General features: G+C 32.4%; 1 protein-coding gene across 3 annotated transcripts in view; it reads left to right on the top strand.

Moving 5' to 3' along the window:
- The first annotated feature begins 700 nt into the window (after nt 1–700).
- Nucleotides 701–27,423, top strand: part of LOC139482616 (uncharacterized) — a 30,058-nt gene continuing 3,335 nt past the window's right edge. Inside the window, exons 1-9 of one of the 3 annotated variants that reach the window (XM_071266530.1) lie at nt 701–875; nt 15,237–15,390; nt 16,828–16,968; nt 18,355–18,590; nt 18,977–19,077; nt 19,754–19,804; nt 21,567–21,683; nt 25,104–25,224; nt 26,618–26,715. In XM_071266530.1, coding sequence (XP_071122631.1) covers nt 836–875; nt 15,237–15,390; nt 16,828–16,968; nt 18,355–18,590; nt 18,977–19,077; nt 19,754–19,804; nt 21,567–21,683; nt 25,104–25,224; nt 26,618–26,715 — 1,059 coding nt within the window. In that variant the 5' untranslated portion in view covers nt 701–835. Of the gene's footprint in view, nt 876–9,112; nt 9,358–11,312; nt 11,495–15,236; nt 15,391–16,827; nt 16,969–18,354; nt 18,591–18,976; nt 19,078–19,753; nt 19,805–21,566; nt 21,684–25,103; nt 25,225–26,617; nt 26,716–27,423 lie in introns of those variants that run through there. The other 2 variants (XM_071266531.1, XM_071266532.1) reach the window with 2 other exon arrangements.

The following is a 27,423-nucleotide window of genomic DNA, read 5'->3' as shown; positions in this document are numbered from 1 at the left end:
TATTCTTTCATAATGTCCAACTTTAATTACTGCCCACTAGTTTGGCACTTTTGTGGGGAGGTAAATACAAAATAGGATAGAGAAAATCCAAGAGAGAGCACTAAGGTTTATCTACGAAGACCATTCAGCAAGTTATGAAGATCTACTCTGCAAATCATCAAGCAATCATCTTTAAATCAATTCAAGAACTTGATAAATTCTTGGTCTGGCAGCTCATGCCAATGCTTTGCCTGCAAAACCAGTTAATCTCTGCTTATTATTTTTTTGTTTTGTTGCTTTACTTTCAGCATGGCAAATTTATTCTAATATCTTTACTATAGTGCTTCTGCTGCTTTTGTGCTAATTTTAGAAACTTAATGTGCTTTTATGCTTTTTATGCGCAAACCATTTCATTTGTGCTTTTGTGTTTTTATCTCACAATTGCATGTACCAGTATGTGTTAAACTTGTAAGATGCTTAAAGAACTTTTGTGCTGCATGTTTATATACTGATTGAACTCTTGCTTTATATGTTTAATGTTGTGTGCATGACTCGATATGTATGTTTTGTTTTATTTGTTGTTATGTCGGTTTTAAAAGCTCTCCAGAGCTTATGTTTGTAATTGCTTGCTTATACCGACTCTAAATAAAGCTTTTATGTCTTATTATGTTACGAGTTCGGAGCTGGTACATAGGTTTCATACTAGCTCTTTTATTTTAGAGACTCAAATGGTCTAGTATCTATGCAATGGCGTCTGTTTGGAATTCTAAACATTTGTTTAATATTTTAGAAAGAAAATAATGGCCTTTCAGTCAAAAGATGAGACGAAAATTCCAAACGTCTATTTTTCTTTAAAATGAGATTAGTTTCCTCCGTGATGGCTGCATTCGAGAAAGGTAATTTAATGAAAAATACGAGCACTTCACATTTTCTGCCTGATTTATCCCTTATCACCTTTAGTTCATGATGCTGCATGATTTTTTTTATGTGATCGTCGGTTATAGAGCTACCCTGAGCTCAAGCTTTGTCTGTTTTTATAAGAAGAAACTGGTATAAGACAAATTGCAAAAACAAAATCATATAAAATCACTATCCTATTAAGGTTCATGTGGACCCTATGGCTAAAATGGCCGTATTTTCACCTCAAAATTTTCTCTGAGTACAGGCAAACCTGTGCATCTGGAAAAGTTTTAAGGCATGGCATGCCCTAGATAACTAGAATTCAAATGCATTGTATGATTTAGAAAATTCATAACTTAACTGGATTTTGCTGTACACTTTTTTTCGTCTCAGCAGAAGACGATAAAATTAACAAACAGTTGAGTTTACCTTGATATGGTCCAAGCAGGTACACAGTTTAAATAACCAATTATTGTCGGGTATCTATTGTCCATCTAATGTCCATGTCAATTAAAAATGCTCACTTTAATTTTTACCTGTGGGGAAGTTCTCAAACCTGTTTCCCAACTTAGTTTATTTTGGCACCTTCTGGAGAAATGAAAAAAAGTGCACGGCAAAATCCTGGTAAGTTTTTACTTTTCTAAAACATAAAACATATTTAAAATTCATTTATCTAGGGCATGCTATGCCTGAATTTTTTTACAGATGCGCAGGTTTGTCTGTACTCCGAGTAAATTTTGAGGTGAAAATACGGCCATTTTAGCCATAGGGTCCACATGAACCTTAAAACAAAAATTGAAGATTGGAAAAATATAAATGAACCTGAAAAAATAATCTCACCAATTGGAAGAATGGTATTACAGTCTGCAACTGGTCTGAAGACATGAAGAGGTCAACAGAGATTGATTCTGATGGTATAGAGTCTCAATTTGAAATCTGTGGGTTAGCAGCAACCAGAGTATTGGAAAAATCTTGGAAGTTTAAAGTCTAGATCAGAGGAACAAGCATTTCAGGAAAAGACTATTAAAAAATACATCAACTAAAAATAAATACAACAATAGCTTTCATTGATGGCTCCTTCAAAGGAAACCCAGGTCCATGCAGGGCTAGGGATTTTGGTTATGACCATTTGTCTCAACTCTGCCGATTCTGTAACCTCATCTAACCTCATCGCTTATATGTCGGTTTCCATTACTGATCTCCTGAAAAGCAGGGGAATATTATAAAGTATTAAAAATATTAGCACTAGCAGTAAATGTTCAGCTTCCGGCAAAGAAATGTAAGGCGTAGACACATATCGCATACCATATTACAGCCGAGGGATAGAAGAAGCAGACCTGCCAACTATCCCGATTTTCGCGGTATCATCCCGATTTTTATCCCTCAACCCGAATCCCGATATCGGGATCGTAAAACAAGTCAAAATCCCGATTTTCATCAAATATACCCGAAAAAATTATTGTTTACCGATTTTGAAGTTTTTCTGATCAATTTTAAAAAATCTATAATTTTACCTGGGGACATATTATGACAAGTTAACGACCCTACGCTAATCTGAGTAATCAACAGTCACAACAAGTGTCATAATTAGTGGTTGTATGTAATCAGATTACCTAATGGGTCGTAACAGTCCTCAAAATTAATTTGTATACACAAATTTGGTCAAACAGCCTTTCAATTTTAATCAATTCATCATACAAGCACAATTTGCAACATTTGCCGTAGTTCCACAACAAAATCATAATAAATAGAAAGATGAGAACTGTAATGAACTCTCAAGAAAACATCGTTTATCTTAAAAATCCGTTTAAATTTTGAAACCAGACGTCATGTGTCTGTTGATTTAAAATCGACGCCATTTTGTATTCACTTCTACTGTGTTACTGTATAAGCCTCCGCCGGTAAGAGCACCTCTGAATACAAAGAAAGATAACTCAAATTTTATCCATTTTCTCATTGATACTGATTAGACCATAAGTAAGACTAATTCATCCTTCTAACTTTAGGACATGTAGTTTTATGTCTTTTGAGTCAAGGTTCAAAGATAAGAAGGTCTTTGGAGGGGGAAAAAGGGGGGGGGGGGTCTCTACTTTGAATCCTTTATTTTTAATGCCATTTTTCTATATTCTTCAGTTATTTTGTCAATTTTATAATTTAATAGTACAAGAATCATGCAAATAAAAGAAATCAAGGCCTACAAGCTCATCATTAGTATACCAAAAGAAAAAAAAAAGAGAACTTGGACTATTTTAGGAGTAAAAAACAATGCACACAGAAAAGTCGCTAAAATTGTAACCCTTAAAAATCTGGTCGCGCGCTAAATCTCCATGGGAGATTTTCAAAAGTTGGCAGGTCTGAAGAAGAGTAGCGGATTCTACCAAGAATTTGCAGAATGGGTTGTGACGTTATTTAAGTTGTGACGTCATATTTAATGTAAACAAAGAAAAGCTGTTCATGTAACTTTTTTTTTTTATATCGGAAAATTATTAAAATAAATTGGTATTGAGACAGAGTTCCTTCCTACATTTTACTAGACTGATAAATATATATTTTTTTCAAAGTCTCATGAAAGCAAAACCAGCAAAAGGAAGTAGATTTCTGCGCAGTTACAGGGATTTAAAAAAGTCTGAAAAAAAAGATTTAGAGTTCATTAGTAGAATAAAATTGTTGGTTTTTTTTCTACAGAAATTTGGGACTTTGTCCCCACATTATTGAGCTGAATGTTTTCTCTGAATGACCTATGATCTGTCTCTGAATTACATTCTGACTTTAAACACTGAATAACGGTACTTTTAGATTATTTTATATGAATTCAATTTTTTTAAATTGTGATTTGCATGCAAGTGTTACAGTAAATATATATCTAATTGAACTTGTAATCATACCTCAAAGTAATCATTTGACATAGACAGCAGCATTCTGAAAACTAAAAGCATATCAACAATGGTAAGCAATCACAATGTTTTATCAGTTAAGTTCTAGCTGTCATATTATCGTATTAGACCTGGGGTCAATCGGCATAATTGACCAATGGGGCCAAGTGAGCTTTTCTCATTACTTGGCTTCCGCCATTTGTAGTTCATTTCAACCAAATTGTCAAATAATTTCTTATAGGAGTTATTGCCCTTCAGTTGTAAATTTTACTAACTTTTTTTCTCTGCCTAGTATTTGAATTTTTGAAAATTAAAAAAAATAATGGAAACAGTTCAAACTTTACCATATTGGAGCCTTTTAATAACAATTTTTTCCACTATTTTACTTTTTGCCTTTACCTTTAAAACCATAAAAGATAGATAAAAAATAAAATGAGCAGCAAGACAAGGCCTACTAATTATTAATAAAAATAAAAAGTTTACGAAATTGTAAGTAGACACTTTATAGGAGTGATTGCCCTTAAATTTTCATTTTTGTTGTGTGCTTTGGGTAAAATGAATAGGATAGATAGAAACTTTAGATGGAAAAAAATGATCAGAGATTTTTGTCATGAATTCTATTCTTGTCCTTATTTTTGCCATTATTTCATCTTCCACTAGTACAGTTTCCACTGTTGAATTTTTCCACATCAATGTCATGCTCATAAATGAATATAAGATGAAAGAGTTTAGTCTGACAAATTTACACATGAAGTACAACAATACTACATTTGTATATTGTAGTAAGAAAAAATGCAACATCATCCACAAACACTCTCAGAGAGGGGACACTGATTTTGCTTAATGACCCCATTTCCTATTTCCTAACAGAAATAAAATGCAGTAATAGTCAGTAGTGTATTTTACTTAATAATACCATAGACACTACCTTATAGACATTTTGTGTTACATTTTATTCTTGAACCCCCACCAATTTTTGTGACTGTTAAAATTCATGACTTGATTGGTTGGATTGACTTTAGGGGTTATGGTCATTATCTGCTTAGGAATAAGTGGCCAAAAGGGGGTAAAAATCTAGTAATTTATTAGCTCACCTGGCCCAAAGGGCCAAGTGAGCTTTTCTCATCACTTTGCGTCTGTCGTCGTCGTCGTCATTGTCATCTGTTAACTTTTACAAAAATCTTCTTCTCTGAAACTACTGGGTCAAATTCAACTAAACTTTGCCACAATCATCATTGGGGTATCTAGTTTATAAAATGTGTCCGGTGACTCGGCCAACTAACCAAGATGGCCGCCACGGCTAAAAATAGAACATAGGAGTAAAATGTAGATTTTGGCTTATATCTCAGAAACCAAAGTATTTAGAGCAAATCTGACATGGGGGTAAAATTGTTTATCAGGTCAAAATCTATCTGCCTAAAATTTTCAGATGAATCAGAGAACCTGTTGTTGGGTTGCTGCCACTAAATTGGTAATTTTAAGAAAAGAAGGTTATTATTTTGAATATTATTTTAGATAGAGATAAACTGTACACATCATAATGTTCAGCAAAGTAAGATCTACAAATAAGTCAACATGACTAAAATGGTCAGTTGACCCCTTAAGGAGTTATTGCCCTTTATAGTCATTTTTTACCAGTTTTTCGTAAATTTTTGTAATCTTCTACAAAAATCTTCTCCTCTGAAACTACTGGGCCAAATTTGATCAAACTAAGCCACAATTGGGGTATTTAGTTTTAAAAATGTGTGCGGTAACCTGGCCAACCAACCAAGATGGCCACCATGGCTAAAAACAGAACATTGGGGTAAAATGTAGATTTTGGCTTACAACTTTGAAACCAAAGCATTTAAAGCAAATCTGACAAGCATTTAAATTGTTTATCAAGCTTATATCTATCTGCCCTGAAATTTTCAGATGAACTGGACAACTGGTTGTTGGGTTGCGGTCCCCCAATTGGTAATTTTTAAAGAAATTTTGCCATTTTTGGTTATTATCTTGAATACTATTATAGATAGAGATAAACTGTGATCAGCAATAATGTTAAGCGAAGTAAGATCTACAAATAAGTCAACATGACCAAAATGGTCAATTGACCCCTTAAGAAGTTATTGCTCTTTATAGTAAATTTTTAACAATTTTCATTAATTTGGTAAATTTTTGTAAATTTTTACAAAATATTTTCCTCTGTAATGAAAGGGCCAAGTTTATTATAGATAGAGAAAATTGTAAGGAGCAAGAATTTCAGTACATAAAGATCTAAAAACACATCACCATCACCAAAACACAATTTTGTCATGAATCCAGTTTTCTCCCCAGGATTTGTGGATAGCGCTGTGGTTAACGGGTAATTTTCGATAATTTTCAGTAACTGTCGAGGCCCAGGTTTGTTTGTAATTTTTTGTGTTTGTGTTTTTCTTATACATTGTATTATGCTATTGATGTTTTCTCTTGTAATGATGTACTCATCATGCTCATGCTTAGCACTAACAAGTGATGTTCCAGACAGGGTATGATTTGGCAAATGCTGTCGGCACAGTTATACGCAAAAGGATAGTCAGTAACCCCCTGGGTTGCAGAACATGTAGGACCAACAATAAATGGTCATTGTCAGCTTTTCAAGATAATAGGCAAAAAACTAAAATTGGGTAATTGTATTTATAAATGGACAATATAAGCTAAGTTTTTAAAATGCTCCATTTAGGAATTTAGTTAAAGCTGTAATTGTTAGGAAACCTTTAATCAAATTAATCTGCTTTTTTATAATATTTCTACAAGTGGGATACAAATGGATATGTATGAAAATTTTAAGTTTTTAAACATTTGTGACTTTAGGTGATGGGAAAGGGGAAGTAATTCATTTTTATTGACTCTGTTAGCATATAGAAAAACAAACCCCAAGCTGATATGACGGGAGAAATACACTTTCTCGATGTCCAGCTTGGATGAAGCTATTTGAATATTATAAAACGTTAAGGTAAGAAAAATGAGAAATTATTATGCTAAATAAAAGGCCTGTCAAAAGTTGTAAGGTTAACAGTACACTGCTAGAGTGGATTACAAAACCAAACACAGAAGCTGACAATGACTTAACAATTATTAGTTTGAATGGGTGATAATTAATACTTCAAAGACTTGCTAATTTTTCTGGGTTTTTATAGATAGTAAACCCGGCAAATAATTTGTAACAAACACCTGTGTTTGATCGTTTTTAAAATCATGGTGTGTTCAAGTTCGTAAAACAAGTTTGTGAGTGTCGTCGGGAAATGGGACACAAAATGCAACCTTGAAAAACAAATGGCAGCAAGAGGGTTATAAAGGTTTTAATAGGAACCTCCATCTGTGTACTTTGTTTAATATGCACATAGACCAAGAGCCTCTAGTTAAACTTTGTCTGAATTGCTTATTCCTGACCAAGTAGAATGGGGTTTGAATTATCTTGAAATGATAGGGTTCTTTGATATGCCTAATCTTATTGTTTATTCATTATTTTGGTCCATACAAATTGGTTTAATAAATAGTTCAAAGTAATATTCTAACAATCAAAGTCATACAAAAAAGCAATACTAAACAGTGAAAAATTACCTCCTCCTTAACATCACATCAGTTGACTAGATAAAAAGATGCATCACCAAAATTATTAAATTTATATTAGCTTTCTCCTTAAATACATTTATGAATCTACATCAGTAATAATTTGAACTTTTCCCAAATATGCATGTACATGTACTTAACCCTTTCCTCCATGGATTTTTTTTTTTAGCATACTTGATTTGCATAGGATTTTTTTCATTAAAAAAAAATCATAAGGTTTTAAGTGTTAATGCATTGTGAAAACGAATATTTCATCAATGAAATTGAAGTCAGATATTCTCATGAATCTCCTTTTTTGTATTGCATACATTTTTTTTAAAGTCTGATGCAGACATTTTGGAGTCAAAGCGTTTCAACTGATGTACTACACAGGCGTCAAAAGGCGTCATTATGGAGTAAAGGGGGTGGCATCAAAAGGTGTCATTATGGAGGAAAGGGTTAATTAAAAAACAATTTCCTCCATATATGGACTTTTCTGTTCGGGAAATAGCTCAAACTATAGTTTAATGAAAATCCCCTCTTTTAAAATTACTTTTCAGAACAATCCTAAACACAAATTTCACAAGTTGAATTAAAATAATATCCCAACCATTTAGAATTACAATCCCACAAACTATGCCGAATTATATATGCCACAGTTTTATTTCATATATTTATCCTATTTTGCCCCAATAAATAATCCTTAGTTTATTATACATGTAATATACAATGTAATTCTTTTATCCTTTTAATTGAACCATTTATTCTGCTTTTAATTTCCACTACATCAGTCAGTCCTAAAATTGCTAAATTAACAATATTAATTTCTATATGCTAACAGAGTCAATAAAAATGAATTACTTCCCCTTTCCAATCACTTAAAGTCACAAATGTTTAAAAACTTAAAATTGTCATACATATCCATTTGTATCCCACTAAGTCTTGTAGAAATATTATAAAAAAGCAGATTAATTTGATTAAAGGTTTCCTAACAATTACAGCTTAAACTAAATTCCTAAATGGAGCATTTTAAAAACTTAGCTTATATTGTCCATTTATAAATACAATTACCCAATTTTAGTTTTTTGCCTATTATCTTGAAAACTGTAATCGATAGATAGTCAATTCAAATAGCAAATAAGATCAGTAAGACAAGATCTTTAAATAATTCAGGAACTGTAAACAATCAAAAATTCAGCAAAACAATATCAAGAAAAAAGATTTTTGTCATGAATTATTTATTTTCTAGTCCTCACTTCTGGAGAGTGTCCATTGTTGAAGATACACATAGACTACAGCGAGCAACACATGATCACACAGGCTCTTAGTCTTAAAAGTCCATATTTTTGCTAGATCCAATAGTCAAGATTTTACAAAAAATCTTAATGTATACCATGTATACTGGTAAAGTGAACAATTTGAAGGTTTTAAGAAACAGTTAAGTTTGATAGAATATGCCTGTGTCATTTACAATATAATACAAGAGTCTTATTATTGTGGAAAGAATAAATGACATGTATGTTTGAATGGTCTAACCTTTTGTATAAATATAACAGTTCGTATATATGTTATACATGAGTTTGTTAAAAATGAAGAATACAAAAATGTATATATGCATTTAAATATTTACATAAATGAATTAAAACTTTGCATTAAAATCTTTTGCTTGTCATTTGACCCTTGGGTGTCTAAAAAACCCATTTGAATATTGAATTTTAATCTTTTAGTCAACTCTTCTGAAATAAAAATAAAAAATTTAAATCACTACCAAGAAGCATGTACAATATATGTATTCTGAAAATTCATGGTCCTTGAAAGAAGACAAAGAGTTAGGTGTTATAAATGTTTGATCAACACCTGATAGATACACATCTTTTTAATTGTCCTATTTTACTAGCTTGAACCTGCCTTTATATATAAAGTATATAACTATTATGTAGAATTTTGATAGGGAACTAACTAATTTGCCAATCACGAAATATTGGCCTACTTAAGATCGATTGATACCATATCACAGGTGATATTACTGTAAATGGTAAGTGCTTCGATACTGAATATCTTAATTGTTTTGAAATAATTTCATAAATCAGTGCTTTTTATTATAATCTAAATGCTTTGAACTTCACATTTTTTTTCCAAATGTACTTGGACTCTGTTGGAAAAACTATTAGGAGAGAATTTATTGTTTACTTATACTTATGTATACCTGGATTACACTTGTAAATAACAATAAATATTTTTTTTCACATTAAATCTTAATATAAAATGCATCATATCTTTAAGATAATTATTACGTTCATTTGGATATCAATATTTCTGAAATGGCAAAATGTCCATTATTATTATACAGAGTAAAAACAGTCTTCATTTTAATTTTGATGCATTGGTTTGTAAAAAAAATAGAGTCAAAGAGACAACAACCTGACAAAAAACTAAAAACAACCCCAGGCCACAAATGGGTTTTCAACCCAGCAAGAAAATCTTGCACCTAGAGGACGGCTTCAGCTGGACCCTAACCCATAATGTATACTAGTTTAGCGAAATGGATTCCACACTAAATTTAAGTCTTCTGTTTGAACCCCTTTTTATTGACATAATAAACATAGTTGTTAATTTCCTTGTCATTTTTTTTTTTTTTGAGAGTTGTCTCATTGGCAATCAAACTACATCTTATTTTTATAATTACATCCCAGCTCCATTGTTCTAACAGGGCTGATCTGAGCCGGATCACCCCTACCAGATCGCCCTAGTTTAAGTTTCTTTGTTATGCATGCTTTCCTTTGTTCTTAAACATTTGGCGGGAATGTCAAATCCAGTATAAAACTTATAATTAACTTTACGGAGAAGACTATCTATCAAAATTCACGTAGAAAAAATCCAGTGTATATGCTGGGATTCGAACTAAAGACCTTTAGCATATCAAGCCACGACACATACCACTTCACCAGGACGACTGGATACGAACTATCAGAAATTTAACATACTTAAAGGAAGTAAGATATTTTTATAACTGGGGCGAGTTGGCAGACATTTACTCAGTTGGGTTTAAACCCTTTTCGTTAAATAAATGAGTTGTCAGACCGATTGTTCAATTTGATTTTACTTTTTTTTAAAGTTTGGCGATTCGGTTACAAGAGCGGCGATTTTTTCATAAAGTGGCGATATAGTGTGGGCCGATTGGCCAGTGGGGCGAGTTGACATTGTTTGATATCTACTCATCGTGTTAGGGGGTCATAAAGGGTATACATCATATAGTAATATATAAAGTATATTATAATGGTTGTGTGGCGTTCTAAACTAGATTTTATGAATTGTAAATGTTTTTTTTTTCGTCTAATCTAAAACAGCTGGGATGTAAAATAGTTATCCCATTCGGACTTGGTGTGTCAGTGTAAGATCACCCTCTGGCCTCCGGCCATCGGGACGATCTTACACTGACACACCGCGTCCTTATGGGATAACTATTAAAGACATGTAAATGAAGTGGGTAAAAAGGAATTCTTGTTAATGACCTTATTTTTATGTATGAAACAAGGATGTACAAACACATAAAAGTCCACACACACTATGGAACACACTTTAACAGTAAATAAACTCACTAAAATTTAAAGTATCAATATTTAGAGATAAATGTCAAACCCAAGATCTTCCTAAGATTGAAAAGTTGAGCATAGATTAAATAAGGATCTCTGCAACCAACACATAAATCCTCAAAGGACAAAAAAATATCAAGATATGAATAAAGGCAGGTTTCTGTCTTATGACATGCACTTTACATGTGTCTAGTTTTAGATAGAATCTATATTATTGAGTTGAAAGGATACATCCGATACAACATATGCATACCTCTAACATGTATTAGAGTATGTAGTTTAAAACCCATAAAGTTTAAATCATGCCATACATAAAATGAATAAAGAAGGTTTAAATGGATGCACTGTATACTGTAATATAATGCAAACATGTCCTTGAGTTTTTTCTTTTACTATCAGGTACACTTGATCAGTCAAAGTGATTTAAGTGAAATGCAATAGTCGAGATTCAATATTACATATTCTTCTATTATCATGATTATAAATCGATACTATTTGCTCAATGTTCAAAAGTCAAATGATTTATAATAGTAATCTGGATTTATGACATAAAGACCAAAGACTTTTAAATCTAATAAGGTTAGTCAGTTTAAATTTTCTTAAAAATAAAATGGTAATCTTTTCAATTTGATTATCTATCTTTTCAGAACAGTGCTCATTTTAGTTCTGGTTTATTTATGTAGATTTTTAACATAAAGTTTGTCCAGATCATATTTAGTTTCTTTTTTAAACTGTCAATGATACTTTGATGTTTGCATTTTTTTAGGCAAAATTATGTATGGTGTGCATAAATTTGATTTTGACAATTTTGACTTTATTTTGGCAAGAATGAAGGCAAAGATTTATCTCTTATGATAAGTTGTTGGTTTTCCTATATATATCATGTATATACTTACTTGATAGGTAAAGTATTCTGGTACACTTTATTCTGTCTACTCCAAAATAACACGGCATATTGGTGTGGGACTTTGCATTTGTGCCAATTGGCAATTTATTTTCGGTGGATACAAACCATTTTTCATTTACACCAAAATCAAAATATTTCATTTGCACCTAAGGTAAGGTTTTAAATAATAAAAAGACAATTTTATTTTTATTTTATTTACTTCTATTTTCCATTATTACATGTTTCCCCTCGGCACCAGGGGAAGGTTAAAGAAGGATATTTAGAAGGATAAGTTCCTAAGATTTTTTTATAAGGTTAAAACACAATATCTTCAGATTTTGTTTGCAACATCAATGACAAAGTACAATGTGTGTCCCATGTTTCTATTCTTCAACACACAGTAACACTGGATAATTTGTTACTATGGATTGTCTTGACAAAAAAGGACTTATTTCACCTGTTTGTCACTAATTGAACTATGTCAATCTTGTTATCTCGAAAAGTTGACATTGAACAATTTTATACTCAAGTGCCTTTTCTTAGATTAAATATTGTTTTGGTCAGTCTTTTAAGCAGTAGGTCAACTAAATTTGGTGTATGGAATGATTGTGTTTATGTGGTCTAGCAGCATCTTCTAATCCTGACCTTATTTTCATGGTTCATTGGTCAATGTTAAGTTTTTGTGTTTTGGTCTGTTTTTAGCTCACCTGGCCAAAATGGCCAATGAGGTTTTCTCATTACTTGGCGTCCGTCATCCATCGTCATTAACTTTTACAAAAATCTTCTCCTCTGAAACTACTGGACCAAATTTAACCAAATTTGGCAATAATCAGTATTGGGGTATCTTGTTTAAAAAATATGTCGATGACCAGCCCAACCAACCAAGATGGCCGCCATGACTAAAAATAGAACAAAGGGATAAATTGTAGATTTTGGCTTATATCTCTGAAACCAAAGCATTCAGAGCAAATCTGACATGGGGTGAAATTGTTTATAAGGTCAAGATATATCTGCCCTGAAATTTTCAGATGAATCGGACAACCCGTTGTTTGGTTGCTGACCCTGAATTGGTAATTTTAAGGAAATTTTGCTGTTTTTGGTTATTATCTTGAATATTATTATAGATAGAGATAAACTGTAAACAGGAATAATGTTCAGCAAAGTAAGATCTACAAATAAGTCAACATGATCAAAGTGGTCAATTGACCCCTTAAGAAGTTATTACCCTTTATAGTCAATTTTTAACAATTTCATAAATTTTGTTAATTTTTACAAAATATTTTCCACTGCAACTACTGGGTCAAGTTCATTATAGATAGAGATAATTGTAAGCAGCAAGAATGTTCAGTAAGTAAGATCTACAAACACATCATCACCAAACACAATTTTATTATGAATCCATCTGTGTCCTTTGTTTAACATGCACAAAGACCAAGGTGATTGACACAGGTTCTTTAGATCCTCTAGTTCAAATACACAAGCAGTAGTTCAACTATATTTGGTGTATGGAATAATTGTAAGGTGTATATGTTTGTCTGACAGGATATTTCATGACTTCATTGTCATGGATCTTTAAAAATGTAAAGTTTATGTGCTACTTGTAGTAAAACCTTATCTTTAAATTTAAGACTTTCAACATAAAATCAATGGATAGTAAGGCAAGTGAGACATCTCAGCATGTGGACTCATGTTTACTTCAGATGTTTTAAATTCAGTCAACATATATATACTGCCAGACAGATACTACTTAACTTTGTAAAATACTAAAAAGGATTCACTCAATTCATGTTGAAACATTTTGCATCATCATCACTATTCATTTATTCAGTAATAATTGGATTTTCTATCATCTCTTGGGAATAGAACAAAGTTTGCAACTTCCGTCTTTATTAAATATGAAAACGTCTGAATGGAAATATTCAGTAGCTAATGGCTTATTTTCATGTATCTCTATTGTTAACAATTGCTTTGCTGTGGGTACGGGCAAAATCAATATTTGGATCTAATCAAACTTTAATTGAAAACCTTATGTTTCCTTTCAACTATGGGTAAAAGTTACATTTTTAGTTATTCACACTTTTGGAAACTTAATATTACTAGCATAATGTGAATTTATTTTGTTTGCTTTAAAACTTTGATTTTTGTTACCATATTTTGTTAAGATTGGATAATAAATATGTTCCCACCAATAAAAGGTAAATATATGTTCATATCCATATTTTATAATATAAAACTCTTGTATTTGGTTCAAATTTACAAAAAACATGAGATATACACTGTAATGGCTGTTCTATATTTATGTATATTACCATAGTGTGAAAATTGATTTCAACAATAACAAATTCAGTTCTCTCATTAGGCTACCTTGAGTTGTATGGTGCTTATTCTAAACAAGAAACAAAGTTAATAGTACAAATAGTGTATTTGACACTATTCAAACCATATATGGTATGCAACCATTGCCATGGGTAAAAAAATGTTTCAACTCATTTTTTTTCCATGATATACAGAATAATATTTTAAAATTGACACATTTGTCCCTTTACAATGATGATTCAAATGAGAGAAAGGGTGCATCCCTTACTTCTGACATGAACAAAAGGGAAACAGCATTTATTACCAAATAACACATCATTTTCCTTTATTTTACAAGTTAACTAATTCCCCCACCTCTCAATCACTTTCAATTTCTTTTTTAAATTTTATTTTGCCTTGAACTATATATACAGCATGTACATGTTGCACCATGTCCTAACAACTCCTTTTATAGGATTTATCTTATCAACATGATATGTTAGATTCTTATATACAGAAGATTTGGTTCATTCAGGTAAAGTTCTACCTGGTATTTTTTTATGTTTGCCCCATAAAACTTAATTATGTATATGCATTTTACATGAAATATTCATTAATATTTATTCATATTCGGTTTTTATGTTTGAATATTCAGCCATATGAAAAATCGATAAATAACATGATATAAATGATTTTCTGATTCTCATAATTGAAATCTTAGATGCTATCATTTTTATTGCCTTCATTACCCTTTACATGCTACAGATGAACAAAAACATGAACTATCTTTAATATTAATTGATTATTTGTTGTTTGCTTAATGTCCAGTGGCAAAATATGTATTGCGTTGAAAGGGGACATGATAAAAAGGGAAAGAGAAAAAATAAGAGGGAAAAGGAGGAAGAAGGAAATAATGCAACCAGATTTCATGATCTATAGATAGCACAATCCGTTTAAAAGGTTTATATCTTTCTGCATTTAAAATATCATAGACTTAAAAGTGAATGAATATAAGTGTTTTTAAATAAAATACCTTGAACTGTCTTATCTGATGGAAACAACATACAATTTTGGCTGTAAACAAACTGGTTAAAATTAAATAATAAATATTTATGTAAAATTTGATTGGTTTTATTGTAGTGGGACGGCCACCATCAGCTCAGGCATTGAAAGGGTTGAAGGCTCAGAGTAGAGGTGTACATGCTAACAGTACTCCAGTTTACAAGACACAGTCAGAAACCTCTATCTTACCAAAGCCACCAAATGTACTGGAGCGGGGAATTAATAGGGCAAGGTTTGTACAGAATTAAATCAATTTCATTTAATATTTTATTGATACGAACTTGATTATCTTTTTTTCCTTGCAAGATAGTTTCCATTTTAAAAGGGTTTCAGTTTAGAAGATTTGATTTAATTGATAAGCTTAAAAAATGCCCACAGTAGACAGGTAGGTTGAACCTGATAAATTGGTTGTTGGTAGACATACGTTTGGAATATATTATAACATTCAAATGTCTTCTGGTTTTATTTTATTGTTGTGTAGCTGTCTCACTGATATACTCCTGGCATCAATAGAATTGGTGACCATTGATAATTAAGGAAAATATTTGATTTTACTGAATTGAAAAAAAATAGTCCAAAAGATCAAATATCAGGTTTTCTTTTGTCCTAGAATGCTAGACATACAAATGTAGGAATGCTAATTGAGCGGCAGCAATAAACTTTGCTCATTGTTGTAGGCTGTACTAGTTAAGGTAAATACCATGATGTTGTGGTCATATTAAATTAAAATTTAGTACACATAATTATTTTAAGTGATCTTTTAAAATTAAATTATATTTGTTCCAAGTGACAATTTTGACACTATTTCAAGGTTCACTGAACATTGCCATTTGATAGTGCCAACAGGCATGTCTTGCAATGGAAACATTATTGTAGTTTTTTAATTAGAATGCATTTATTATTTTCCTATTACTGAAAAAAAAGTTTTAAGTTTTGACAAATTATATATTGGTAAGTATACAGCAAATATATCTACCACTTACAACATTTTACATGTTTAAATATACACCATAAGAACAATACAATTTCTCATGCTTAAGGAGGCTCGAGGGTATTAAAATTTCAGAAAAAAATTAAACATTTGTTTTTCATTACAAATTTACCTTTTGTAGTTGTTACTTTATCATATAGTACAAAAAACATTCAAAACAATTAATTCGTGTTGGCCCCAGATGACTTTTAAAATGTAAATATCATTGAAAAAGTTCCAAATTATCTCCCTTTGGTGGAAAAATGCCATTTTTTGGCTTTAAAATTGAAATATCTCTTTTAACTCATCGGTGACCTATATTTTTTAATATAATTTCGATATATGCTGTACTTAAACTAAATTATTGTAAAATTTGAGCGATTTCTGTAATAAATTTCTTTTTTTTTATTTCGATATTACCTTTATTTCTCCTATTAGTTCAACAGAAAAAAAACACTTTTACAAAGATGTATGCTTCTTTCGAAGGCAGATTGTGAGCGCAAATGAACGGTGACCCCATTTTTTTATTTTATTTTTCTATTAACTATTAGATAAAGTTCATTAATAGAAAAATATAGAGAAATCCTATATAAATGATTTAGACCCGTGAACCCCCTTAAAGAGATGAATACATTTGAAAAAGAATGACTGAAGAATGTTGATACCATTGTATTAAATAAATGCTGTTATTTTTTTCAGAAGGCTATCCACCAGTGCAGGGATGAAGCCAGTTAAAACCCTAGATGATGTCTCTGATTTACTGACAAGTGAAGTGGTCAAAAATGTGGTTGTTGTGGCAGGAGCTGGAATTAGTACCCCTAGTGGCATTCCAGACTTTAGGTAAATTGTCACCTGATAATTTAATGTCCTTTTTATACTTGTACATTTGCTAATAAAGATTCTTATATAAATCCTGCTTCAATGCTACAATCATGAACAGGACCTGATAATAGAAAAAAAATTAGACAATGATGTTATGTAACAAATCAGCAATGTTACATGTTGATGTCCATCCACAACAATTTAATTATCAATGAAATCTGCACAACTTCATTCATACAACCAAGTAACTATCTCAATGATTGTACAGGTATAAAGAGTTTCAATGACAATTTCATTTCATTTCATATTCTTAACCAAAAACATATTGGTAAAAAGAAAAAGCTGATAAAAAGAATAATATTTATTGGTTTTATATTCTTACTGATTAAAACATTATATGGTCGTATATTAGTATCACTGGTTGCATGTTGGTATCACGTCGTCATCGTCGTCGTCAGCGTTGTGTAAAGACAGATGGTTTCCGGATAATAATTTTAGTATAAGTGAATAGAAATCAATAAAATTTTAACACAATGTTTATAACTACAAAAGGAAGGTAGGTTGGGATTGATTTTGGGGGGTTATGGTCTCAAGGGTTAAGAAATTAGGGGCCTAAAGGGGCCAAAACAAGCATTTTTCTAGTTTCAGGACAATAAGTTGTGTATAAGTATTTCAATTGCTCTGAAATTCTACGACAATGTTTAATACCATAAGCATTGAGATTTAATTTAAGGGTTATGGAACTAGTGTAAGAATGAAGGGCCCAAAACAAGTTGGAGGGGGTCCAATTTTTTTAAGGGGTTAAACAAAATTTCTCAAATTTCATATTTTTGAAAAGTTTCAAGAAGAAATCTTTAATTGGACAATATCGCACAATAGATTTGTAAGATATTGACATAGGTTTTGTGTCAGAAACCTATATCATGTCAAAAATTTTATCACAATCTTCATAGCTGTATCAAGCTTGAATGTTGTGTCCATACTTGCCCCAACTGTTCAGGGTTCAACCTCAGCGGTCGTATAAAGCTGCACCCTGTGGAGCACCTGGTTTTATATATATTCAGGCATTACATAAATATCTCAGCTTAATTCTCCATAAAAATTGTTATATAAAAAAGAAGATGTGGTATGATTGCCAATGAGACAACTATCCACAAAAGACCAAAATGACACAGACATTAACAACTATAGGTCACTGTACGGCCTTATGTCTATTTATACCATGATACATGTGGTAGCATCATATTTGCTAAACAAACTCAGAATACTTGCATGGATAGCCTCAAATAGTGTTCATTTGTTAGAAATAAAGCTGAAAGGCTTTGTATGGGACATACTTTTGTCCAGTTTTCCCCACTATATTTTTAAGAATTTGAAATGTTATATTATGTTATATTTTCATAGGACACCAGGGACAGGATTGTATGACAACCTCGCACAGTATCGTATTCCTTACCCAGAGGCTATATTTGACATAGATTATTTCCACCATAACCCAAAACCATTCTTCACCCTTGCCAAAGAACTCTACCCATCAGGGAAATACAGACCGAACTACATACACTACTTCCTGAGGATGCTGTATGACAAGGGCAAATTACTCCGCATGTACACACAGAATATTGATGGTTTAGAGAGATGTAGGTCTAAAGGATATGTATTTATAAAAAAAATATGCAAGGGTATATATCAATGAAACAAGAACAAAAATATTTTGTTTTATCTGTGACTGAAAACACTTTTGTATTACAGCAAATTGCTGTTCAGATACACTCTAAAATTGATTGATATTTAGAACATGTATTTAATTATTGCAAAGTGTTTCATTAGCCAAACAACTGCTTGTTTTTGTAAAAAGTTGGTGAAGAATATGTTACACAAGAATAAAATGAATGAAAAATAAATAAATAATTCATATTATTATTGTTTTTTTCTTAAAATGTTAGATTGAAGAAAAACTATTGAAAAAGATTAATCCATTTATACATGAGCTTAGCTCTAACATTTCTTCATGATATTTTTGCAGTGGCAGGATTACCACCAGAGAAGTTAGTAGAGGCTCATGGGACATTTTCCTGGGCTACATGTACAATATGTGGTAGTAAGAAAGAAGGGTCAGAAGTCAAGGTTTGTTTATACATATTATTTTGCATGAAACTTTTATATTAGCCTTTGCATATTTATTAGTTAAGGGAATCTCAAACTTGAAGTGACAAGAAGTTAATTTTATCAGTATTGAACCAGTCCAGTATAAATTCCCCTTAGCTTGAAAGCCATCTATACTACAATACTACATGATTGATTTTGATGTGCCACAACCACAACATGGTTAAACATTTTATGTAAAATTTCCTTTGTGCAAAATGTCTTTTCCAGGTTATTACGAAGGACAATTTTTATTATAGTAAATTTGTTGTGACAAAAATGAAGAAAACGGATACTTTATTTAACAAACAAAAAAGATTTAACATGAATGAACCACGATACACCCTTATTAAAATTCTTTAAAATATTGAATCTAATTATAAAATAAAAAAATTGTGTCTAAGAAAGAGAAATTTGGATACCATTTAGAAGGTAGATTAATGTTAATTGTTCATAAAATGTTGCTAAGACCACTCAGTCATTGAGGCATGTAGAAAAAAACTCTCTATGTTATCTGAACATTTACTCAGGAAATAAAATGATTCCCGGTATTGATACATCAGGGGCAGTACCTGCTCAATAATTGACTGAAATGAGTAAATTAATGAGAATCAAATGTATGATTTTGAACAATAAAAAGATTTACTTTTATTTTTAGGAAAGCATTTTCAAAGACAGATTACCTAAATGTGGCAAAAGAGGCTGTCCTGTAAGTAGATCGTATAGTGTCTGTTCAATATCCATAATCCCTTCAGTATCTTTTGTTTTTTTTTATGCCCCACCTACGATAGTAGAGGGGCATTATGTTTTCTGGTCTGTGCGTCCGTTCGTCCGTCCGTCTGTTCGTTCGTTCGTTCGTCTGTCCAGATTCAGGTTAGTTTTTGATGAAGTTGAAGTCCAATCAACCTGTAACTTAGTATATATGTTCCTTATGATATGATCTTTCTAATTTTAATTTCAAATTAGAGTTCTGACCCCCAATTTCACGGTCCACTGAACATAGGAAATGAAAGTGGGAGTTTCAGGTTAAAGTTTTTGGTCAAGGTAGTTTTTGATGAAGTTGAAGTCCAATCAACTTGAAACTTAGAACACATGTCCCCTTTGATATGATCTTTCTAATTTTAATGCCAAATTAGATTTTTTACCCAATTTCACGGTCCATTGAACAGAGAAAATGATAGTGTGAGTGGGGCATCCATGTGCATTGGACACATTCTTGTTTCAGAGTGTTATATATTTGTCCTTTTATAGAATCTGGTGTTCATGACAGAACTTTGGTTATCTTTGTTCAACGACACCACTTCAGTTGGTTTAGAACTAGACACTTGTCTAGTGTTGAAGACTGTATGTGGCGCTCCAGATGCTTTCAGTTTTAGGTGTTGCCTGTTGACATCTTGCCCAAAGTTGCTTTTTATATCCATACTTGTAAGATTTATATGCATTAAAAATATATAAGCAAATGTACATTAAGGAGATTTTTGTCTTGCCTGCAACGTCAATAATTATAAAGTTTTTCTGCTTAACTCATTCGCCCCCAAGAGATTTCTGGAAAATCAGGCATTTTAAAAAATTTGCAATCATATGCAAATATTTTCTCGTGGGTTTAAACCCACCCCCACTAAAAAATGGTAATTTTCCGTCTATTTTCCAATTTTAAAACGACCTTGAGAGGTGAACATTGACAACACTGTGTTTCTTTGTCATTAGGGTATTACCCTATAGTTACAGCAGTCCATTCATGCTAACTGGGAGTATGTGGGACTTGAGTGTCTTGCTGGGGAATTATTATTGTCAATTAAGGTCTGCCTAAATGTCTGTTTTTACTGATTTTTGACAAAACGGTGACCTAGATTTTACAGACTAGATTCCTATTGGCCATATTATACCTTGTTGTGTTCCTGAACCACCTATGCATGCATTTATGATAATAGTTTATACCTACAGTCACTCCCAGTTACGTAGTGGCCATCAAAAGATGCCAACCCCCTCCTGATTTTGGCTACTTTTCCCGTTTTTCCGAATTTGAACTCTTAAACGGCGTTCAAAGTGCCATATTTTCATGAACAGACATCTGAGGAGAGTGTAGGGACCAAGAATTGCTTGGTTGAAGTCCCTGCTATCATGACAGTTCAGCTGGGGCAGTTCAAAAAAAGTATGGAGGGTCATACGGGCCATCAAAGAATTGTTGTCGCCATTTCACCTAAAAGGCGGGATTGGGGGCTAAAGGGTTAAGTCAGTTTGATATACAATGTGTGATAGATCAATGATATTTTCAAAAAAAATATTAATTATTTGTTATAAACAAAAAAAAATTAAATTACTTGCTGATCCATCTACATATTATATTAGAATTCTGGATATCTAAAAAGTAACATTTGAATTTTTAGGTATTTTATAGGGCTCTTCAATGAGGCAGATCAATAATAACAATCCCTAAATTGTTCATTATCAGAATTTATATTTAATTGCAGGGTATTGTAAAACCTGATATTGTGTTCTTTGGAGAAGACTTACCACAGAGATTTTATTTGTACCTCAGAGACATGTTACAAACTGATCTAGTCATTGTTATGGGAACATCACTGGAGGTAAGTCAGTAATCATTCTAATTCAATATAGTTTGTAACAATCGTTTTGATTGGATAATGACGCAAACTTTCATTGCATCAATTCACAATTGATGCTATGAAATGTATGTGCCAGCACAAACAGCGTATGACAGATTTTAAATGTATGGTTTGGTGTTGTTTTCTGTCAGTTTTATTAGAAGGGAGATAGCAATATTGTATTTTTAACTCCGAAGCCATAAAATGGTGATTTGTTTAGTTTAAACATATTTTATTTGCGTAAATGTGCAAAAGGGATGAGACACAAGTTAATCAAACTTATAAAGTCTTCTCCCAGAAAAATACCTGCTAATGCGTTACCAGTAAACTTAATTTGTGACCATCAAATCACCTGTTGATGCTGTCAGAGCTGAAAATATGACACCATTATCTCCTAAATCATGTTATGAAAAAGAATGAAATACAGTGTATAATAAATAATTAACCATCCAAGCAAAACATACATTCTATAGAATAAGTGCATGTGAAAAAGTACAAATACGGTAAGGTTATTAAATATTTCCTAAAAAGTTGCAAATGATAAAATGAGGCTCAACTATACATTCTAAACAGAGGCGGATTCAGGGTGGGGCCCCCTTTTTGGGAAATATTTGGTTGCTTATATAGGGAATCATTGAAGCGTGACTGGAGCCCTCTTAGGTCAGTCAGTGGGCCCCCACTAATGTAAATTTCTGGATCCGCCACTGCTTAACATTGCATCCACTAAAATGGATAGTAACTACGATTTCCATTAAAAATTATTCTTTAATCTTAATGCAGGGTTTTGTACAAAAAGTTTTAAAAAAAAAGTATAAATGAACCCATCACTGTTAACTTCCCATTTAGCATTTTGAAGCTTTTTAGCTCACCTGGCCCGAAGGGCCAAGTGAGCTTTTCTCATCACTTTGCGTCCGTCGTCCGTCGTCCGTCGTCCGTCGTCCGTCGTCGTTAACTTTTACAAAAATCTTCTCCTCTGAAACTACTGGGCCAAATCAAACCAAACTTGGCCACAATCATCATTGGGGTATCTAGTTTAAAAAATGTGTGGCGTGACCCGGTCAACCAACCAAGATGGCCGCCACGGCTAAAAATAGAACATAGGGGTAAAATGCAGTTTTTGGCTTATAACTCAAAAACCAAAGCATTTAGAGCAAATCTGACATGGGGTAAAAATGTTTATCAGGTCAAGATCTATCTGCCCTGAAATTTTCAGATGAATCGGTCAATCGGTTGTTGGGTTGCTGCCCCTGAATTGGTAATTTTGAAGAAATTTTGCTGTTTTTGGTTATTATCTTGAATATTATTATAGTTAGAGATAAACTGTAAACAGCAATAATGTTCAGCAAAGTAAGATCTACAAATAAGTCAACATGACCAAAATGGTCAGTTGACCCGTTTAGGAGTTATTGCCCTTTATAGTCAATTTTTAACCATTTTTCGTTAATTAAAGTAATCTTTTACAAAAATCTTCTCCTCTGAAACTACTGGGCCAAATTAATCCAAACTTGGCCACAATCATCTTTGGGGTATCTAGTTTAAAAAATGTGTGGCGTGACCTGGTCAACCAACCAAGATGGCCGCCACGGCTAAAAATAGAACAAAGGGGTAAAATGCATTTTTTGGCTTATAACTCAAAAACCAAAGCATTTTGAGGAAATCTGACATGGGGTAAAAATGTTTATCAGGTCAAGATCTATCTGCCCTGAAATTTTCAGATGAATCGGTCAATCGGTTGTTGGGTTGCTGCCCCTGAATTGGTAATTTTGAGGAAATTTTGCTGTTTTTGGTTATTATCTTGAATATTATTATAGATAGAGATAAACTGTAAACAGCAATAATGTTCAGCAAAGTAAGATCTACAAATAAGTCAACATGACCAAAATGGTCAGTTGACCCGTTTAGGAGTTATTGCCCTTTATAGTCAATTTTAAACCATTTTTCGTAAATTAAAGTAATCTTTTACAAAAAACTTCCCCTCTGAAACTACTGGGCCAAATTAATCCAAACTTGGCCACAATCATCTTTGGGGTATCTAGTTTAAAAAATGTGTGGCGTGACCTGGTCAACCAACCAAGATGGCCGCCACCGCTAAAAATAGAACATAGGGGTAAAATGCAGTTTTTGGCTTATAACTCAAAAACCAAAGCATTTTGAGAAAATCTGACATGGGATAAAAATGTTTATCAGGTCAAGAACTATATGCCCTGAAATTTTCAGATGAATCGGTCAATCGGTTGTTGGGTTGCTGCCCCTGAATTGGTAATTTTGAGGAAATTTTGCTGTTTTTGGTTATTATCTTGAATATTATTATAGATAGAGATAAATTGTAAACAGCAATAATGTTCAGCAAAGTAAGATCTACAAATAGGTCAACATGACCAAAATGGTCAGTTGACCCCTTTAGGAGTTATTGCCCTTTATAGTCAATCTTTAACCATTTTTCATAAATCTAAGTTATCTTTTACAAAATCTCCACTGAAACTACTAGGCCACATTCATCTTTGGGGTATCTAGTTTGAAAAATGTGTCCGATGACCTGGCCATTCAACCAAGATGGCCGCCACGGCTAAAAATAGAACATAGGGGTAAAATGCAGTTTTTTGCTTATAACTATGAAACCAAAGCATCTAGAGCAAATCTGACAAGAAGTTAAATTGTTAATCAAGTCAATATCTATCTGCCCTGAATTTTTCAGATGAATTGGACAACTGGTTGTTGGGTTACTGCCCTCCAATTGGTAATTTTTAAAGAAATTTTGCCGTTTTTGGTTATCTTGAATACTATTATAGATAGCGATAAACTGTAAACAGCAATTATGTTCAGCAAAGTAAGATCTACAAATAAGTCAACATGACCTAAATGGTCAATTGACCCCTTAAGGAGTTATTGCCCTTTATAGTCAATTTTTAACAATTTTCATTAATTTGGTAAATTTATGTAAATTTTTACCAAATATAGTTCTCTGTTACTAATGGGCAAAGTTCATGATAGATATAATTGTAAGAAGCAAAATCGTTCAGTAAAGTAGGAACTTCAAACACATCACCATCACCAAAATACAATTTTGTCATGAATCCATTTGTGTCCTTTGTTTAATATGCACATAGACCAAGGTGAGCGACACAGGCTCTTTAGAGCCTCTAGTTACTGTTACATACCTGTATTTTTATTATTGTCTACCAGACAATAATTTTACGTGAAACCAACCTTTATTCATTTGACCTATGTTGAACTTAACTTGGCAGTCTTGAATTTGCACTCCCACGTTGAAAAATAGTGTTAAAATAGAATGATAAATTAAAAAAAAACACATTTGAGCTTTTTCATAAATTTGAATTGAAATCACACTTACTTTTGTGTACAATGTACTAAATCTGTTTAAATATGTTAATGTAATTTTAGGTGCAGCCATTTGCAGGTATTATAGATACTGTGAAGTATGGTGTACCACGAGTGTTATTTAACTGGAATGCTGTAGGTCCATTTAAAAATGGTAAACGGTCTCAGGATGTTGTAGCATCAGGTAAATATTTCGTAGGACAAGGTGCTATATTTTTCAAGAAACTTTGAACATTTACTTTAAGATTTATTCCTTTGTGTAAATAAGATTAGATTAGATATTAAACATGAAGTTTAAGCTGAGGATCCATCACATCACAATGAGAATAGAGAATGGAAACTGGAATGTGTTAAAGATACAACACCCAAACCAAAAAGTAGAAAACATTATATGGCTTTCAATGGGTTTTCAACATGGTGAAAAAATTCCACCTCCAGAGGCAGGCTCTAGCTAGCCTCTAAACAATATGTATAATAGTTGAGCGAAATGGATGCTACACTTAACTCTGAACTTTACAAATGAAACAAAACATAATAAATACAAAAGACTATAAACAAAAGCTAGACATACCTGACTACGGAAAGGTGCAATTATGTTGCAGGTTATTGCTTTGTTAACCCTTGTCGTGCGGGGGCCGTAATATTACGGCCGTATCTAGACCACCGTTATTTTGGCATCAATGACGCTCCATACATTGTGAGGTCATCGTAATGCCATTTAATTCATAGTGTATGCACATTTCCTCAATCTGACACTATTGATTGTCATGTTTCTCACTTTTAATATTCATTTTGAGCTCAAATACGAACTTCAAATTTGATTTCAGACAAAATTGTTTTTTTTGGAGGGATGGGCTTACCTTGGCAGTCTGAAACACGGAGTTAAGAGGACTGAAACCTTGACAAATACTGTTAACCTAAAGGCACATAACTACTGATTGTGTTTATTATTAAAATACGCCAAGGAAATAACTGCTTCCGGTTGCAAGTCCAGTTAAATTTCAAAATCAGGAAAAAATCGGAAATTTTGTCAATTTTGGTGCAAATTACCTTCTTTACACTGATGAACCCAGATCAGTTTCACTCTGACCTAACAACTGTTGTGATAAAAGTGTCACTGGGGTCCACTCTACATGAAAACTACAGATGGATGCATCTATTAGCATCTCTCTGACTTACAGGTCGAGAAAAAGAACGAAAAAGGGTAAAAATTGACGCCTTTTGCACGTGCACCCGAGAACAAACTTTGGGGCTAATTCCCGAGCACCCCACCCCATGAACCCCTATCTTAGATTTATTGCAATCAGTATGCATCAGCATCAGGGTACAGCTCATTTGCATATCATTTGCATATTTTTACAAATACTTGAAATTTAGACAATTTCTGATGACAATTCAGCATGGTAAGGGTTAATACGAAATACATTATAAAAATGCTACACTTCTGTATTTTAATGAAAAAAACTTGCTAATATAAAGTGCATGCAAAAACAACTAAATGATTTACCTTTTGTTTACCTTTATGAGGAACAACAAAATGAGATTTGTGTGGTAAAGATATTTTTGTTGAATTTTAGGTGATTTAATTGGAAGTGTACAGAAGTTTGCTGGGATTACAGGATGGAAGTCTGAAATTGAACAACTAATTATACAGAATGAAGGGTCACTTCTTATAGTAGGTTTACATATAAAATTGTCAAAATTTTGCCATTGTTATGAAAAAAGGAAATTATTTGATTGTCAATGAGACAACTATCTACCAAAGTTCAAATGAAGTGGATGTAAGCAATTATAGGGAGCCGGTACGTATTCTGCAATGTGAAAAACCCATACCGTATAGTCTGCTCTAAAATGCTCAGACATGAAAAAAATAATTTGAGAAAATTAACGACCTAATTTATAAAATACAAATATGACAGACATGAACTAGTTACAAGCACTGAATTCCAGACTCCTGACTTGAGACAGGCACATAAAGAATGTGGCAGGTTAAACATGTTTAAAGGCACCAAAGATCCCTCTAACCTGGGACAGAGGTGGAACTGTACAAAATAACAAATTTAAAAAAATCAGTTGTAAAGGGCTTACCTCTTCAGATTGATACAAAGCAGATTTGTTCATTATAGAACTAAGGTATGACAATGACACTTATTTGTCCTCTTGAACTTGAAAATTAAAAAGTATTTTAAATCAACTGAATAGAATCATTAGGTGTTCTTAAGACATGAGTCTTTCAGATATTGGTATGTAATGTATTTGAATTTTGTCTTGATATTGACATTAGGGTTTCAAACAACTTCTTGTATATTGTGCAAAACAGTAAAAAATATCAAAATAGCCTCATTTTGAGATCTAGTCATTAATATTAAGATATGAGCAACAG

Source organism: Mytilus edulis, chromosome 7 (genome assembly GCF_963676685.1).
Source record: "Mytilus edulis chromosome 7, xbMytEdul2.2, whole genome shotgun sequence".
Classification (NCBI taxonomy): domain Eukaryota; kingdom Metazoa; phylum Mollusca; class Bivalvia; order Mytilida; family Mytilidae; genus Mytilus; species Mytilus edulis.
Note: the sequence above shows the minus strand (reverse complement) of the source record. Positions and strands in the feature narration are given on the sequence as shown.